The 16,905-nt window shown below is 35.1% G+C and overlaps 1 protein-coding gene across 4 annotated transcripts in view; it reads right to left on the bottom strand.

Moving 5' to 3' along the window:
* Positions 1-16,905, bottom strand: part of PXDNL (peroxidasin like) — a 508,264-nt gene that overhangs the window by 151,930 nt on the left and 339,429 nt on the right. For 3 of the 4 annotated variants that reach the window (XM_050801783.1, XM_050801784.1, XM_050801786.1), the window contains 2 exons: positions 9,968-10,137; positions 7,347-7,464 (listed from right to left, as the gene is read on the bottom strand). In XM_050801783.1, the coding sequence (XP_050657740.1) occupies positions 7,347-7,464; positions 9,968-10,137 (288 nt within the window). Of the gene's footprint in view, positions 1-7,346; positions 7,465-9,967; positions 10,138-16,905 lie in introns of those variants that run through there. The other variant, XM_050801785.1, reaches the window with a different exon arrangement.

Below are 16,905 nucleotides of genomic sequence, written 5' to 3'. Positions count from 1 at the left end.
GCGCATGTATACCTATGTAACAAACCTGCATGTTCTGCACATGTATCCCAGAAAGTAAAGTGTAATAATAATAATGAGTCTGAAATTGAATAAGTAATAAAAATCCTATGAATCAATCAAAAAAGACTTAGACTAGATGGAGTCACAGCCAAATTTTACCTGACATACAAAGAAGAGCTTGTACCAATTCTACTGAATCTATTTCAAAAACTCAAGGAAGAAGGATCCTCCCTAGCTCATTCTATGAAGTGAATATCACCCTGATACTAAAATCTGGCAGAGGCACAACAAAAAAGGAAACCATGGGCCAGCATCCCTGATGAACATAAATCCCAAAATCCTCAACAAAATGCTAGCAAACTGAAGCTGGCAGTACATCAGAAAGTTAATTTACCACGACCAAGTAGGTTTTATTCCTAAGATACAAAGTTGGTTCAACATACGCAAATCAATACGTGTCATTCACCACATAAACAGAATTTTAAAAAATTATATGGTCATCTCGGTAAATCTGGAGAAAGCTTTCTATAAACTCCAACCTTCCTTCATGATTAAAAAAAAACCTCAACAAACAAGGCATCAAAGGAACATACCTCAAAATAGTAAGAGCCATCAATTACAATCCCACAGCCAATATCATACTGAATGGGCAAAAGCTGGAAGCATTCCCCTTGAGAACCAAAACAAGACAAGGATGTCCACTCCTATTCAACATAGTACTGGAAGTCCTAGCCAGAGCAATCAGGTAAGAGAAAGAAATAAATGACATCCAAATAGAAGAAAAAGTCAAACTATCTCTGTTTACTGATAATATGATTCTATACCTTGAAAACCCTAAATCTGCCACCAAAGCCTCCTAGAACTGATAAAGGACTTCAGTAAATTTTCAGGATACAAAATCAATGTATAAAAAATAGTAGCATTTCTGTACACCAATAATGTTCAAGCTGAGAGCCACATCAAATATGTAATCCCACTTACTATAGTCACAAAAAGAAAAAATATCTAGAAATATATCTAACCAAGTAAGTGAAATATTACTACAAGGAGAACTACAAAACATGGTTGAAAGAAGCCATAGATGACACCAATAAATAAAAAAGCATTTTATGCTCATAAATTGGAAGAATCAATATTGTTCAAATGGCCACACTGCCCAAGGCAATTTACAAATTCAATGCTATTCCTATCAAAGCACCAATGCCATTTTTCACAGATTTAGAAAAAAAAAAACTATTCTAAAATTCATACGAAACAGAAAAAGAGCCTGACTAGCCAAAGCAATTCTAAGCAAAAAGAACAAAGCTGGAAGTATCACATTATCCAACATCAAGCTATTGTACAAGGCTACACTAAACAAAATATGGTGCTAGTATAAAAACAGAAACATAGACAAACAGAACAGAATGGAGAACCCAGAAATAAAACTGCACCCCTACAGCCATCTGATCTTCAACAAAGTCAACAAAACTAAGCAATGGAAAAGGATTCCCTATTCAATAAATCGTGCTGGGAGAACTGGCTATCCATATGCAGAAAGATGAAACGAGACCCCTATATATCTCCATATACAAAAATCAACTCAGGATGGATTAAAGACTTAAATATAAGACCCCAAACTGTAAAAATTTTAGAAGAAAACCTAAGAAATACCCTTCTCAACATCAGTCTTGGCAAAGAATTTATGGCTAAGTCCTCAAAGCAATGAAAACAAAAATTGACAAGTGGGACCTAATTAAACTAAAGAGCTTCTGCACAGCAAGATAAACTATCAACAGAGTAAACAGACAACTTACAGTCTGGAGAAAGTACCCACAAACTACACATCTGACGAAAGCCTAATATCCAGAATCTACAAGGAACTTAAACAAATCAACAAACAAAACACAAATGACCCTATTAATAAGCAGGCAAAGTACAAGAACAGACACTTCTCACAGGAAGGCATACAGGCAACTAGCAAACTTATGAAAAAAATGCTCATTATCACTAATCATCAGATAAATGCAAATCAAAACCACAATAAGATGCCATCTACCACCCATCAGAATGGCTTTCATTAAAAAGTCAAAAAATAACAGGTCTTGTTGGGGCTGCAGAGAAAAGCTAATGCTTCCACACTGTTGGAAATGTAGATTAGTTCAGCCACTGCGGAGAGCAGTTTGAAGACTTCTCAAAGAAGTAAAAGTTGAGCTACCACCCAACACAGCAACCCCATTACTGGATACCAAAAGAAAAATAAATCTTTCTACCAAAAAGACCCATGTGTCCATATGTTAATTACAGCACTATACGCAATAGCAAAAACATAGAATCAACACAGATTCCTATCAATGGTGGATTAGATAAAGAAAATGTACTACATACACACCTTGGAATAATATGCAGCCATAAAAAATAACGGAATCATGTCCTTTGCAACAATCTGAATGCAGTTGAAGGCCATTATCCTAAGTGAACTAATATAGGAACAACAACGACAGCAAATAAATACTGTTTGTTTTTACAAACTTACAAATATTCTCACTTGTAAATGAGAGCTAAATATTGGGTACATATGGATGTAAAAATGGGAACATTAGACACTGGGGAATACGTGATGGAGAGGTAGGGAGGGAGATAAGCATTGAAAAACTACGTATTTGTTACTATGCTCACTTCTTGGGTGACGGTTCAGTCATATTCCGAACCTCAGCATCATGTCGTATACCTTTGTAACAAGCCTGCACTTGTATCCCCAGAATCTACAATAAAAGTTGAAAAAGAAATAGAAAAGTCTGGTTGGTTTTTACATCTCTTTCATCAAGTCATTGTCTTGCTCAACATCTTCTAATGGGTCTCAAAGTTTGTAAACTGAAAGCCCAAGTCATTAGTTTTGCCATTATTATGCAATCTTTTTCTATTTCTCCCCAAGGTAAAACCTTAATTCTTACAAATGTGCTCTACACACTTTCCTGAAACTAACCTTCATTTATTTTCATTCTGAGTTTTTAATTATTCTTTCTTCAGCCTGGAAGGTTTCTCTCATCTTTGAATCTATTCAGTTATTCTAAAACTACTTATTAAGTGCTGGTAATCATTTCATTTTCCTACTGAGAAGCGTAAAGAATCTCTAAAATTATCTTGACAAATGATTGTTTTCTAAAATTTGTTTAAATTATAATAAAAGGAAGGGATTTTCATGAAATCGATTCTTAGCTATGAGTTGAGATTTTGAGTCTTTGTGTCTTTTGTGATCAATGTTGATAAGTGTTCTATAACTGCTTGAAAATATAGTATGTTAGCTTTGTATATAGTAGATATCATCAGTGTTCTAAGCTATGTTTAGATATTGCTACTAATTTTTGTTCCTAATCTTTCTGGGAAAGCAGTATTAAAATTTCTTGCTATAATTGGATTTATGTAAATATATCCTTATAATTCTCTCAATCTTGTTTTATTCTTCAGCAGCTATTTTGTTAGGTATATAAATGTTCATGAATTTTAAATTCAGGTAAATTATAATTTTTATCATTAAGTATGATCTAATGATATGCGATTACACTATAATATTCTTACATCATCCTTATCTTGATCAGTATAACTTAGTTGATATATTTGTTTACCTATCGACCTTCCACCTTTCAGTGTCATAATGTTTCAGATATACCTCTTATAAATAGCATATAGCTGGATTTTAAAATTCAATCTTATGTCTTCAAATAGACTATTTATTGTTTTTACTAATATGTTTAAATTTATTTCTGATGAGTTATTTTATATTTTCTCTTTCCCAAGCCTTTTCTCTGTCTTTTTAATCCATCCCCGCTTCCATTTTGTGTATTGATCCAGTTTTCTTTATCCACTTTTTTTCTTCTCCTAGTGTGGAAGGATCTTTCTATTTGTTAGTATTTCATCTTAATTGTTAACATGCACTCTTGACTTAACAGAATTCACAGTATCACTCTCCACCTAAAAATTGAGGCATGTAAAATAATTTAATTATTTTCTCTCTCCTTATAACTCTTCTATTAATATTGTCTAACATTCTACTTTTTTCTTACTTTAAAGTTGTTCAATCCTTAATTTAGTAATCTAAGTTTATTCATATTTATCAACATGTTTAAAACTTTCTTTGTTCAAATTTGCTTTTTGCAAATCACATCTTTCTTATTGGATCAAATTCTTACTTACTGAAACACATCTATTTGTAGTTCTTTCATCAAATATTCCTGAATAAAGCTCTATTCTTTGCCTAAAAATGGTTTTATTTTACCATGTCAGATAATTTAGCTGGATGTAAAATTGAAGGAAATCAGTTATTTTTCCTTAACATCCTAAATATATTTCATTGTCTTCTGTCTGACGTAAAGTTTACTGCAAGTATAACTGCTGCACATTTGAAGGTAATCTGCAAATTACTTGTGAATGAAAGATTTTTGTCTCTGACTTTCAATGTTGTGATCACAATGAAGAGTACAGATTTATTTTTTAAATCGTATTTTGGAATCAATATACTTCTCATTCTGAAATTGTGTGACTTTTTTATTTCTGGATAATTCTATCGTTACCTTTTCAAACGTTTCCTTTAGCTCACTCTTTCCTACCTGCCTTTCTGGAACTCCTACTGGATAGACACTAGACATTTGCATTGTAGCCTCCATGTCTCATAACCATACTTAAATCTGTTTATTCCCACATACCTACTTTCTAATCTTCCAATTCTACCTCTGGTTGTGTCTAATCAGTTTTTAATCCACTCATCTAAGGACCCTAAATCCAGGCCCTCTCGAGGGGAGTAGAAAAGGATAATGATAATGAAAGGACAGATGGGTGGGTAGCTTCTGAGTTAGGGTATTTTTTCTTACCCTAGTTCATGTCGAACAGATGTTTGTTTCAAATTATGTGCTATACCACACTTTATGCTCCATGCACTTTCAGGATATATATTATCTTTCTATAAAAAATACTCAACAGTAAATAATCAATAAGTTAATAGTTGCTCATGTTAAACATGTTAAACATTTCTTGTCATAAACTCTTCTCTTTCATCTTTAATTTTTTAATATAAAATGATTAACATTTTAACGAACATTTTTACCCATACTTTTTTTCTTTATTCTATTCTTTCTTTTTAGATTTCTTTGTTTTCCTTTCAACTGCATCTTAGCTTCTTTAGTCACTATATTTGAAACTTTTATGTCATAAGTTAAAATAGGCAATGTGATTTTTTCACTTGTTTCTTTCTAAATACTAGTGAGTATCTTTGTAACCTCGAACACATCATTTTAAAATTTAAATTGTAAGAAGGCAGAAAAAGCAGTTTTAAGACATTACAAGCAGTGATTTCTGTTTCTCAAGCACACTTGAGCAATCTCAAGATGGAAATAAATTGAACACTTCTATCAATTGAAATCTTTCTCATGGGCTAGATTCCAGATTTAATACTATTCATAATTGCCTTCTATATAAGTTATTTTTAACCTATACTTACTAGACTTTTTACAAGAATTTAAAACACATGGCTTAGTTTCTGGCTACAATTATAAATCTAAATTATATGCAAAAAGCAAAAAAAATGTATAATATGTTTTAGAATATTTTATACAGACAAGCAAAAAGAATCAGAGTTGATTATACACGTGACAGAAGAAAATCAGTGAAAGTTTGTACAAGAATGGAAGGGACAAGTGAAAACCATGCTAACTATCAGTAACATAACTAATGATAATATAATTATCCAAGTGCTATCATTGAATTATATTAGGTATATAGTGCACTTTATGTTTCTATTTTACTTTAACTACCAGTTCAGTTTTAAAACAGATATATAGACCAATGGAACAGAATAGAGGTCTCAAAAATAATGCCACACATCTACAAATATCTGATCTTTGACAAACCTGACAAAAACAAGCAACTGGGAAAGGATTCTCCATTTAACAAATGGTATTGGGAAAACTGGCTAGCCATATGCAGAAAACTGAAACTGGACCCCTTCCTTACACCTTATACAAAAATTAACTCAAGATGGATTACAGACTTAAACGTAAGACCTAAAACCATAAAATCCCTAGAAGAAAACAGGCAATACCATTCAGGCCGTAGGCGTGGGCAAAGACTTCATGACTAAAATACCAAAAGCAATGGCAACAAAAGCCAAAACTGACAAATGGGATCTAATTAAACTAAAGAACTTCTGCACAGCAAAAGAAACTATCATCAGAATGAAAAGGCAACCTACAGGAGAAAATTTTTACAATCTATCCATCTGACAAAGAGCTAATATCCAGACTCTACAAGGAACTTAAACAAATTTACAAAAAAAAAATTCAAAAAGTGAGCAAAGGATATGAACAGACACTTCTCAAAAGAAGACATTTATGTAGCCAACAAACATATGAAAAAAAGCTCATCATCACTGATCCTTAGAGAAATGCAAATCAAAACTACAATGAGATACCATCTCATGCCAGTTAGAATGGTGATCACGTTTAACTTTTTAAACGTTTGTTTTTACTATTTAATTTTATACTCACAGGTTTTTGAACTCATTGGTTTTATGTTTTATCAACTAGTACCATGACCATAAAATAAGTGACTAGCTTTTTAAATAATTTTGCATGTCATTTATTGCTAGTTTGCTTAAATAATCCTATACTGATTTACCATAGGAAAGTTGCAATATCAAATATGAAGTATCAGTTTAAATCTGAAATAACTTAGATGTGGCTATATCAAATTATATTCAGCTTTAAAACAAACCAGTTTGTTATTAATCCCAACATTTCCTTCTAGAAATAATACAGAATTATTTTAGTCAGTTACAGAATCACTAAGATCTGGAAATGTATAAGTTTTTTGTTTTTTGTTTTTTGTTTTTCTTTTGAGACGGAGTCTCGCTCTGCAGCCCAGGCTGGAGGGCAGTGGCACAATCTCGGCTCACCGAAAGCTCCGCCTCCCAGGTTCAGGCTATTCTTCTGCCTCAGTCTCCCTAGTAGCTGGGACTACAGGCGCCTGCCACCACACCCGGCTAATTTTTTTGTATTTTTAGTAGAGACGGGGTTTCACCATGTTAGCCAGGATGGTCTTGATCTGCTGACCTCGTGATCTGCCCACCTCGGCCTCCCAAAGTGCTGGGATTACAGGCATGAGCCACCGTGCCCGGCCAGAAATGTATAAGTTTTAAGAAAAAGGCCTTTACGTAGCTTGAGTTAGTCAAAAGATAAAAGTTAAAAGACTTTTTATCTTTAAGAAACTCTGAAAATTTTATCAATTTCTTCTCTAGATAAAGAAGTTAAATTGAGTTAAAAAGATAGCTGGAATCAGAAAGAGAATCACAACCCATGTCCATGCTCAGTATTTACTTGTTGTGTATCCAAATAATCTCAGGTTTGGGGTTTCCTTCTGCCCGACAGGTGAAATAGACAGTATTTCCTGATGGTACCTCCACATCTTGGGGCTCAAAAGTAATTCGGGGGCTCTCTGCAACAAAAGAATTATTAATATATTTTTCAAAGATACAAAATTATGGCCTTCTAAGATGCTGAGAAAGAGATATAGGCAATTTAAATTTATTTCTACATTAAAGTTTTACACATCGAACTGCATTTACCCAGTAATACATGCACCAGGTTAGAGATTAGACATATATTTGACTTATACTTTAGAAGTTTGAAAGATTCACTGCACGAAGGGATCTCCAATGAAGTAAATTAAGTAAATTTTCCTGTGCTTTTATTTCTAGGAGCTCAACACAACCATATTTATGGAAGGAGTTTTATTTTATGGATCAATTTTTCAAACCAAGTACTTAAACTGAGCTTGCAATTTTGCAGGCACTCTTCCTAGACAATTAGCCATCTAAGCACCCAACCACCCACTTTACACAATTTACAACAAGTGATATGTCTAGACCTCAAACCTGGTTGAGCAAAATTCTTATCTATATAAATGAATGATTCTATCTTCCAATAATAATTGAGTGGTAAAACATGAAAACACTTAAATTATTTTAATAAGAAGATGGAGTGATTGATTTTGTAATGAATCAGGTAATTTTATAGAACTTAAATTATAAAGAACAATGCACAAAAGGAACTTTTAGTTTTCTATAGTTTCACTTAATTCCCTTTAAACCTTTCTAAGTAACAAAACTCTTCTTTTTATAAGTGCCTTATCTGAAATTACCTGTCATTAACCATGACTATTATGTCTGTAGAACATTCCGTAGATCTTTACTAATCTTGCATACTTCATTGAAAGTCCATATAATTAATATCTTGGCTTTATTCTCTTTAGATAAGTGATTTTATTCATTTATGTAATTAAAAAAAATAATTCAACATCAGCTATGTGCCAGACAAGGCACTAGGACTAGTGATGAAGCAATGTTCAAAATAGACAAGGTCTCTGTACCAAATGGTTCACAGTTTCATTGAAGCAGTTGAAAATAAACACACACACAAACACACGCGCGCGCACACACACACACACACACATATTAACATGGGCAGCAACTGCTCAGATGGAAAATAAATGATGTTTTGATGGATTATAAAAAGGAACCTGATTCAGTATGCAGGGATAGGTAGGACAGTGGGAAGGGGGTTTAAATGAAGGCTTTCCATGGAATTCATATTTAAGAGGAGAACCATGAAAAGAAGTAGAATCAGAACACTGTAGGCAGGAAAGACAGCATGTAAAAAGTCCTTGGGTTGAAGAAAGACTTAAGAACTTCCAAGAATGGAGAACACTGAAGTGGCTACAACACTGAGAAAAGAGTAAGTGACTGGAGGAGCACAGTGTAGCCAGGAAGGACTGTACAAAAAGAATCAACAACATTAAGAATTGTGTGTTTTATTTTAAGGTAGGAACCTATATAAGGATTATGGGTGAAGAAATGATGTAATAAGATACGTTTTTAAACAATTTTCCCAAACATAAAGGAGCAAGAAAAATGAAAGCTGGGATATCAGTTAAGATGGGAAGCAATCCAGCCAAACTTGACTGTGGTTTGAACTAGAAGTTAGTAGTAAAGATGGGAGCTATGGACAAGCTTGAGAATTTTTGGCAGTAAAGACCAAGTCAATTTTCTTCTCAATTTGAATATAAATTAATTATATTGATGTGATTTTTAATTACTTGTTTAGAGAAATTCAAAAAATGACTTGCCAATGAGAGAGTGGAAAGCAAATTTTTGCTGTAATTACAGCAGTCATGTGAGCGAATCTCCAAAACACTGATTTATCACACACAAGCACACACACACGAGGGTGTTCATTTTTTTTCTATTTAACCCGAAATACAAGAATAGAGATACATAGAGATATATCCTTATATTCACTTGAAAAGCTTTAAATGAAAATCAAATAATATTGTAATCAGCCACAATAAATTATTTAGGTAAAGCCTATTGCTTTAGTAAGGTTGTCAGAATATAACCATATGCTTATTAAATCCAAGGCTTCCATTATTTAAAAATTTACAATGAGACAGTAAGACTGATTTTCATTATTTTAGTCATATTCATGATCCCATTATACATTTAAAAAATCAATTACGGGATTTGTTGAGGGGCTTTCTCAGCAATAAATATTAGCAATTATTTGATCTAAAGTTGAAACCCCTAACTTATTGATTATTAACACTAAGTCATACCAAGGAATAAGTGGAGATTTTAATGTTGGATACCACTTCTGGTGACCTTGTTGAAAATCAGTTTTCTCAATATTTTTCCCCTGAAATTATGGAAATTAGATTAAATGTTCCTCGAAGACTCTTTCAGCTCTTAATTTTATGTTGATAAAACCTTCTTTAAATGAAAATGCAGATGATGGAAAGAAAATTGGCAATACTTTTACCACATTCCTTAAAAACACTTTCCAATAACACGTTCTTCTAAAATGCATATTATATAATAAACCTTTACAGAAAGAGAGCAAATGAGAGACATTTCTATGTTATGTACACATTGAAATTTACGTACGGCAATTGAATTCCTCTACTGTTACTGAAGCAACTGCACGTCCTTGGAGTCTCCTGGGATATTCACATGTAGCCGCAGCCTGGGTGTGGCCGTGTTGGGCAAAGCCTTGTAAAAGCTCCCCCAGCCACATCAGATCACAGTCACAAACCAGGACGTTGGAATCCAGACGCCTAGGAATGCAGGCAAGAAGTACAACTGTTAAAAGGGACTATTAATTTCTATGATAAATCTTTTGAGTGGTAATATTTAATTTCCCCCTGATTTACCTTGTCTGTTACATTTTTGACTCCAGGATTCTATTAACCAATAAACAGATTTTAAGAATCACTTAACTTGTTGCATATCTTGCACAAAGTAGACACATTTTCATATTAACCATGTTTTTGAGAAGTCACTTTAAAACTGGAAAAGCGGTTTTCCCTTAATGTGCACTATGTCTATTACAAATAAATAATTGTGAGGTGAAATGAATCCTTATTTGTTTTAGAGAAATGTAGAATTAAAACTGTAAGTATGGCCAGGTGCAGTGGCTCACGCCTATAATTCAAGCGCTTTGGGAGGCCTAGGCAAAAGCATCACTCGAGGCCAGGAGTCTGAGACCAGCCTGGGCATTCTAGCAAAGTTCCATCTCCAAAGATAAAAATTTTCTTTAATTTCTTTATGGTTTCAACTTTTATTCTAGATTCAGGGGGTACATGTGCAGTTTGTTACCTGGGTATATTGCATAATGCTGAGGTTTGCGGTCCTGTTGATCCCATCACCAACATACTCAACATAGTACCCAATAGTTTTACAACCCTCACTCCCCTCCCTCCCTTCCCTCACCAGTAGTCCCTAGTGTCTATCATTGTCATTTTTATAACTATGAGTATCCAATATTTAGATCTCACTTATAAGTGAGAACATATGGTTTTTGGTTTACTGTTCCTACATTAATTCACTTAGGATAATGGCCTTCAGTTATAGACATGTTGGGCAAAGGACATTATTTCATTATTTTTTATGGCTATATATACAATTTTTTTAGTTAGCCAGGCATGGTGGCACCCGCCTGTAGTCCCAGCCACTTGGGAGGCTGAGGTGGGAGAACCACTTGAGCCCAGGAGTTGGAGGCTGCAGTGGGCTGTGAAGGCATCACTGCGCTCCAGCCTGGGTGACAAAGTGAGACCCTGTCCCAAAAGCAAAAACAAACAAACAAACAAAAAAGCTGTAAGTATGGAAGTGTTCCAGTTTGCTTTGTTTATGTGTTATAGAACAAGGAAGCTGTAATGCGGTGGTGGTATTTCAATATTTTTGGATTACTCAAAAGAGTGGTAGAAGCTTTGCTGCCCAAAGGAGGCTTATAAATGTGATGTGTGATCCACGCAGCTCCCCCAGGAAGTTGGCTTTTTTCTTTTGTAAACTCCTTGGCATTAATATGGATAGGCATGTGTTCTCTGTGTTTTCCATTTGCTCTAAAGGACAGAAGCCAAGCTTTCCTTTTTTGTAATGCTCAAAGTCCCGGTTAGAAGGTCCCCCTCTGGAATTGCCACATACAGACTGTAATAGGAAGGCAATGGCTCTTTTCATTTCTTTATGATGTTTCCTAATATAGGCACACAAGTTATTCATTTTTGCCAAGGTTTACTGTGCTTCACTAATTTTTTCTAGCATATTTTTCCTCATGAAATAAAATAGATCACCAAAGAGATTTATGTGTATGTACCTCCATTCTTGCCAAAAGATGTCTGGCAAAAAGGTATAGAAATGATTAATACTTTTTTCATTTCTCCCAGTGGGTTAAAAAGGGAGCTTTTGCTAAGTGGAATTCACAAGTCTGTCTATGGTGGCAACTGGATCACACTCTATGCAAGGAAGTCCAGCAATGAAACAGTAATGTGAACATATTTACAATAGGTGTTAGATTGCTTCTACCTGATTGTAAGAAGTAGTGTCCTATGTGACTGGAGGAGAATACAAAATGCCACAATTTTAATAACTTTTAATCAAAATTATTCATGCACAAAAGTCCTTACAAATATGGAAAACAAACACACAAACATAAATTAAATCTAAAGATATCAATTTGCAAATAAAAATATCACTTCATTATATTAATTTAGAAATTTGCATCAATGTCATGATACTGGAAGAGACAAACCTGAAAGTAAAAAATTGTGCTATTCTCTAGACGTAGAAATTAAAACACTTCCTAAAACAACTGTATACATTTTAATAAAATTAAGAAAGTCTTATTATCTGACAGTTTCATAAAATGTTTTGTAGATACCCAATTCATATGACTAATTTTTATAACTGTATCTAAATTTTATTATATTACCCTGAAAATGATAGCTATATTTAGTAGCTTTAAATTGCTAAAGGGAAAAAAATTTGCACTTATTGAAAAGTTAGTTAACCATATAGATATTATTTGCTTAATGTTTCCAACAAGACTTCACACTAACGTGAGAATATAAAGCCATGGCTAAAGTAGGGAATTCTGTCAGCCTTGTCGGGAGTGAAGTGTAAGTCGTAAAAGTCAACTAGCACTTGTTCAGGAGAGCGCTGTTGGTTCAGCGGGCCTTGGCTGTTCCTTGTCACTGACTGATTTATTGTACCAGCTACATGGCTATAAAACAGATCTTGTTCAACAGTATTGTGTTCAACATTCACATTTACATTTTGAGTTTAATTTCTTGTAATTTTCTCAAAAAGGAACATACAAGAACTTACTCCTCTAAATATAAAGGAGTAAGTTCTCACTTCAGCATCACCATGACGTTCGTCTAAATTGAACATAAGCAAGGATGTGAATATACATCCCCTGGGAGCATCCCGAGTATGGCAGCCTCACCATGCAGTTGTCCCATTTCCCAGAGTCATCACTGCTTACTCATCGCCTTCCCTCAGTTATACCTTCCCTTATGCGTCCTCATGCTTATGTGTTTTGGTAACAACTGAGCACAAGATTTCATTTCTTTCTAATTATTATTTTCAATTTAAGATACTCATCCATAGTGGAGTTGCAAAACATGAAGAAAACAACAAAAGGATACAGATTTTCACTTGCCAATTGAAAAACTCCTTTTGTGTTTGGAAAATAATCTAGTAGTAAAACTATACTTTCATATGATAATCTGAGTAATCTTTATAAATAATTTTCAAATTTATCATGAGAAAACGTTTTCAAAATTTTGCCTATAATTTAGAGCCATGATTATTGAAAACTAAGAAGCAATAGGGTCAATCAATAAGAAAGATGGTTCTTATGAACTTTTATTAGACTATACTAAATATTGAATACACTATGTTTAAAATCATTATTTTACTGTTCTCCATTTTGAAAGTGCTCTTACATCAAATATCATACCAAGTATAATAAATGAAAGCCCCTCTGATGGTATGCAGTCAAGAATCACAGCACTAAAATAATTACTCACTTGCACATATTCTCTGCTCAATGAAAAATTTCAAAGGAAAAAGTGGTGCCAGGTAAATTAATCTTTTCCATTTGAAAACAGTAACACCTCACTTGTACTTACACAATCCCTTTCACTTAGAGATCCAAAAACACTTTTAAACAAAACAAAATCAAAAACATTTTATTGATTTTTATAGTCCACTTGTGAAGGGTGTGATTGTCATGAGTTAGAAACGGTATGACAGATGGAGAACCCAGCGTTGGATGACCTTCATAGTGCCAAGCCTGGAGTCAAGGGCAGAATTCCTGCTGCTTTCTCTGCCCTCACATGCTATCAGTGAGTGCACACTCCTCAGTTGAAAAACTTTATTGTTGAAGGTGGAATTTATTTAATAGTAGGCGTAGCCCTCTATTGCTCTCCTATATTCTGTTGTTCTCATCTAAATTGTAGCCTAAATAAGACACAAGTTGAGGATTTGGAATAAACAGATGCCCAGTTTCCACCCCATCTTGGACCCATCAGGATTTCATGGACCCTGAGCAGTTTGCTCAAATCATCTGTGTGTCAGTTTCCCACAAAATAAGTTCATAAAATAAAGATACTTCATCAAAATAACAAACTAAAAAAATCATCTGAAAACATTCGGATGCACAGTGCATGCATGTAAGGTGCATACTGGCACATCACTGTAAGGAGAACTCCCTCAGCCTCTTTATTGGCAGTTATTTTTGCATGTGTGTTCCAGCAATGGAGTGAATGCTGTTTCAGTAAATGTAAGAGGAGGCTGGAACAAAAAAGCTGCTACTAAGATTTAACAGGAAAGAATAATAAAAAGAGATTAGAAAAAACTAAGGGATTTGGCACTTCAAAACTTTCTCTGAGTCACAGAAGGCAATAATGACCCAGATAGAAATTTATATAGACAAGAAACACTGCATGGGAATTATAATTGCAAATATACAAAGACAGTGATTCTAACCGTATTTGAAGTAACAAATTCAAAAAAAGAGAGAAAACAGACAAGTAGAAAATAATACACAATATTTCTCCCACCACCAAAATGGAACATCCTATGACCCTGTTACAAAATGTCTTGGCATTTTGCATATCCCACATAGGACTGAAAAACAAGAATAAATGGATGTGTTATTCCAAATGGCTGGTGCAGCCAGTTCTGACAAGTAAGAAAACTTTGGCAGTCATCATGGATGGAAATGGAAGCCACTATCTTTAGTGAAATAACTCAGAAACAGAAAGTCAAAACCTCATGTTTTCAAGCTTACAAGTGGGAGCTAAATAATGCATACACATGGATATAGGGAGTGAAATAATAGACATTGGAGAATCAGAAAAGTGAGAGGGTGGAGTGGGCGTGAGGCATGAGAAATTATCTAATGGGTGCAGTGTACACAATTAGGGTGATGGCTACACTAAAAACCCAGATTTCACCACTATGCTATATATCCATGTAACAAATCTACACTTGTACCACTTTACAGATAGATTAGATAGATAGATAGATAGATAGATAGATAGATAGATAGATAGATAGATAGATAGATAGATAGATAGATATGGTCAGTTGATGACCATATCCAAGACTTTTGAGGGCTTAGATACAGTCAAAGAACATCAAGAAGACTGGGAAGCAGCATTATGTGTGTCTGACATGAGAATTACCAAGAAAGTAGGAAATAAAGACTTGAAGAAAAGGATTAGGAGTGGATGAAATGTCTCCTTGATTAAACTCAAAGATTACGAGCGTTATTTCTGGGCACCAGTTGGGCCTGGATTTATTTTCCTCAGGGCTCTGATTTTTACTTAATCATAACATTCTCTTGCTCATGGACCTGTGTCTAGGAACACAATATTAGAAGAGCAACCACAACAAAAGTGGCCTCTGTATTAGGCCATTCTTGAATTGCCATAAAAAAATACCTAAGACTGGGTAATTTATAAGAAAAGAGATTTAATTGGCTCATGGTTCTGTAGGCTGTACAGGAAGCATAGTGCCAGCATTAGTTCTGGGGGAGGCCTCAGGAAGCTTTTACTCATGGCGGAAGGAGGAGCAGAAGCAGGCACTTCACATGGTGAAAGCAGGAGAAAGGGTGGAGAGTGACACAGGTTGTAATGACCAGATCTCAAGAAAACACACTCAATATTGGGAGGACAGCACTCAGCCATGAAGGATCTGCCCCCATGAACCTCCCATCATTCCCCACATCTGACACTAGGGATTACAATTGCACATAAGATTTAGAGGGGACAACATCCAAACTATATTAGCCTCTGATATGGTTTGGCTGTGTCCCCACCCAAATCTCACCTTGAAATGTAAAAATCCCTAAATGTCAAGGGCCAGGTGAAGATAATTGAGTCATAGGGGTGGTTTCCCCCATACTGTTCTCATGGTAGTGAATAAGTCTCACAAGATCTGATGGTTTTATAAATGGGTGTTCCCCTGCACAGGTTCGTTTGCCTGCTACCATGTAAGACATTCCTGTGCTCTTTCTTCATCTTCTGCCATGATTGTGAGGCCTCCTTAGCCATGTGGAAATGTGAGTCCATTAAACCTCTTTTTCTTTATAAATTACCCAGTCTCATGTGTGTCTTTATTAGCAGTATGAGAACAGACTAATATAGTAAATTGGTACTGGGAGTGGGGCACTGCTGTAAAGATTCCCAAAAATGTAGAAGGGACTTTGGAACTGGATAACAGGCAGATGTTGGAACAGTTTAGAGGGTTCAGAAGCAGATAGAAAACTGTTTGAAAGTTTAGAACTTCCTAGAGACTTGAAGGGCTCAGAAGACAGGGAGATGTGGGAAAACTTGGAATTTCCTAGAGACATGTTTAATAGCTTTGACCAAAATGCTGATAGTGACATGGACAATAAAATCCAGACTGAGATAGTCTCAGATGGAGATGGGGAACTTGTTGGGAACTGGAGTGAAGGTCACTCTTGCTATGCAAAGAGACTGGTGGCATTTTGCCCCTGCCCTAGAGATCTGTGGAAATTTGAACTTGAGAGAGATGATTTCAGGTATCTGGTGGAAGAAATTTCTGGTTGGCAAAGCATTCAAGAGGTGACAGTGCATAAAAATTTTGAAAATTTGTAGCCTGATGTTGCAGTAGAAAAGAAAAACCCATTTTCTGGGGAGAAATTCATGCTGGCTGCAGAAATATGAAAAGTCATGAGGGGCCAAATGTTAATCACCAAGACAATGGGGAAAATGTCTCCAGGGTATGTCAGAGAACTTAATGGCAGCTCCTCCCATCACTGGCCTTGAGGCCTAGGAGGGAAAAATGATTTCATGGACTGGGCCTGGGGCCCCCCTTTTCTATGCAGTTTCTGAACATGGTGCCCTGCATCCCAGCTGTTTCAGCTCTAGCCATGACTAAAAGGGGTCAACATACTTCTCAGGTCATTGCTTCAGAGGGTGCAAGTCCAAAGCCTTAGCAGCTTACATGTGGTGTTGGGCCTGTGGGAGTACAGAAGTCAAGAATTGAGGTTTGGGAACCTCTGCCTAGATTTC

Source organism: Macaca thibetana, chromosome 8 (assembly GCF_024542745.1).
Source record: "Macaca thibetana thibetana isolate TM-01 chromosome 8, ASM2454274v1, whole genome shotgun sequence".
Lineage (NCBI taxonomy): Eukaryota > Metazoa > Chordata > Mammalia > Primates > Cercopithecidae > Macaca > Macaca thibetana.
Note: the sequence above shows the minus strand (reverse complement) of the source record. Positions and strands in the feature narration are given on the sequence as shown.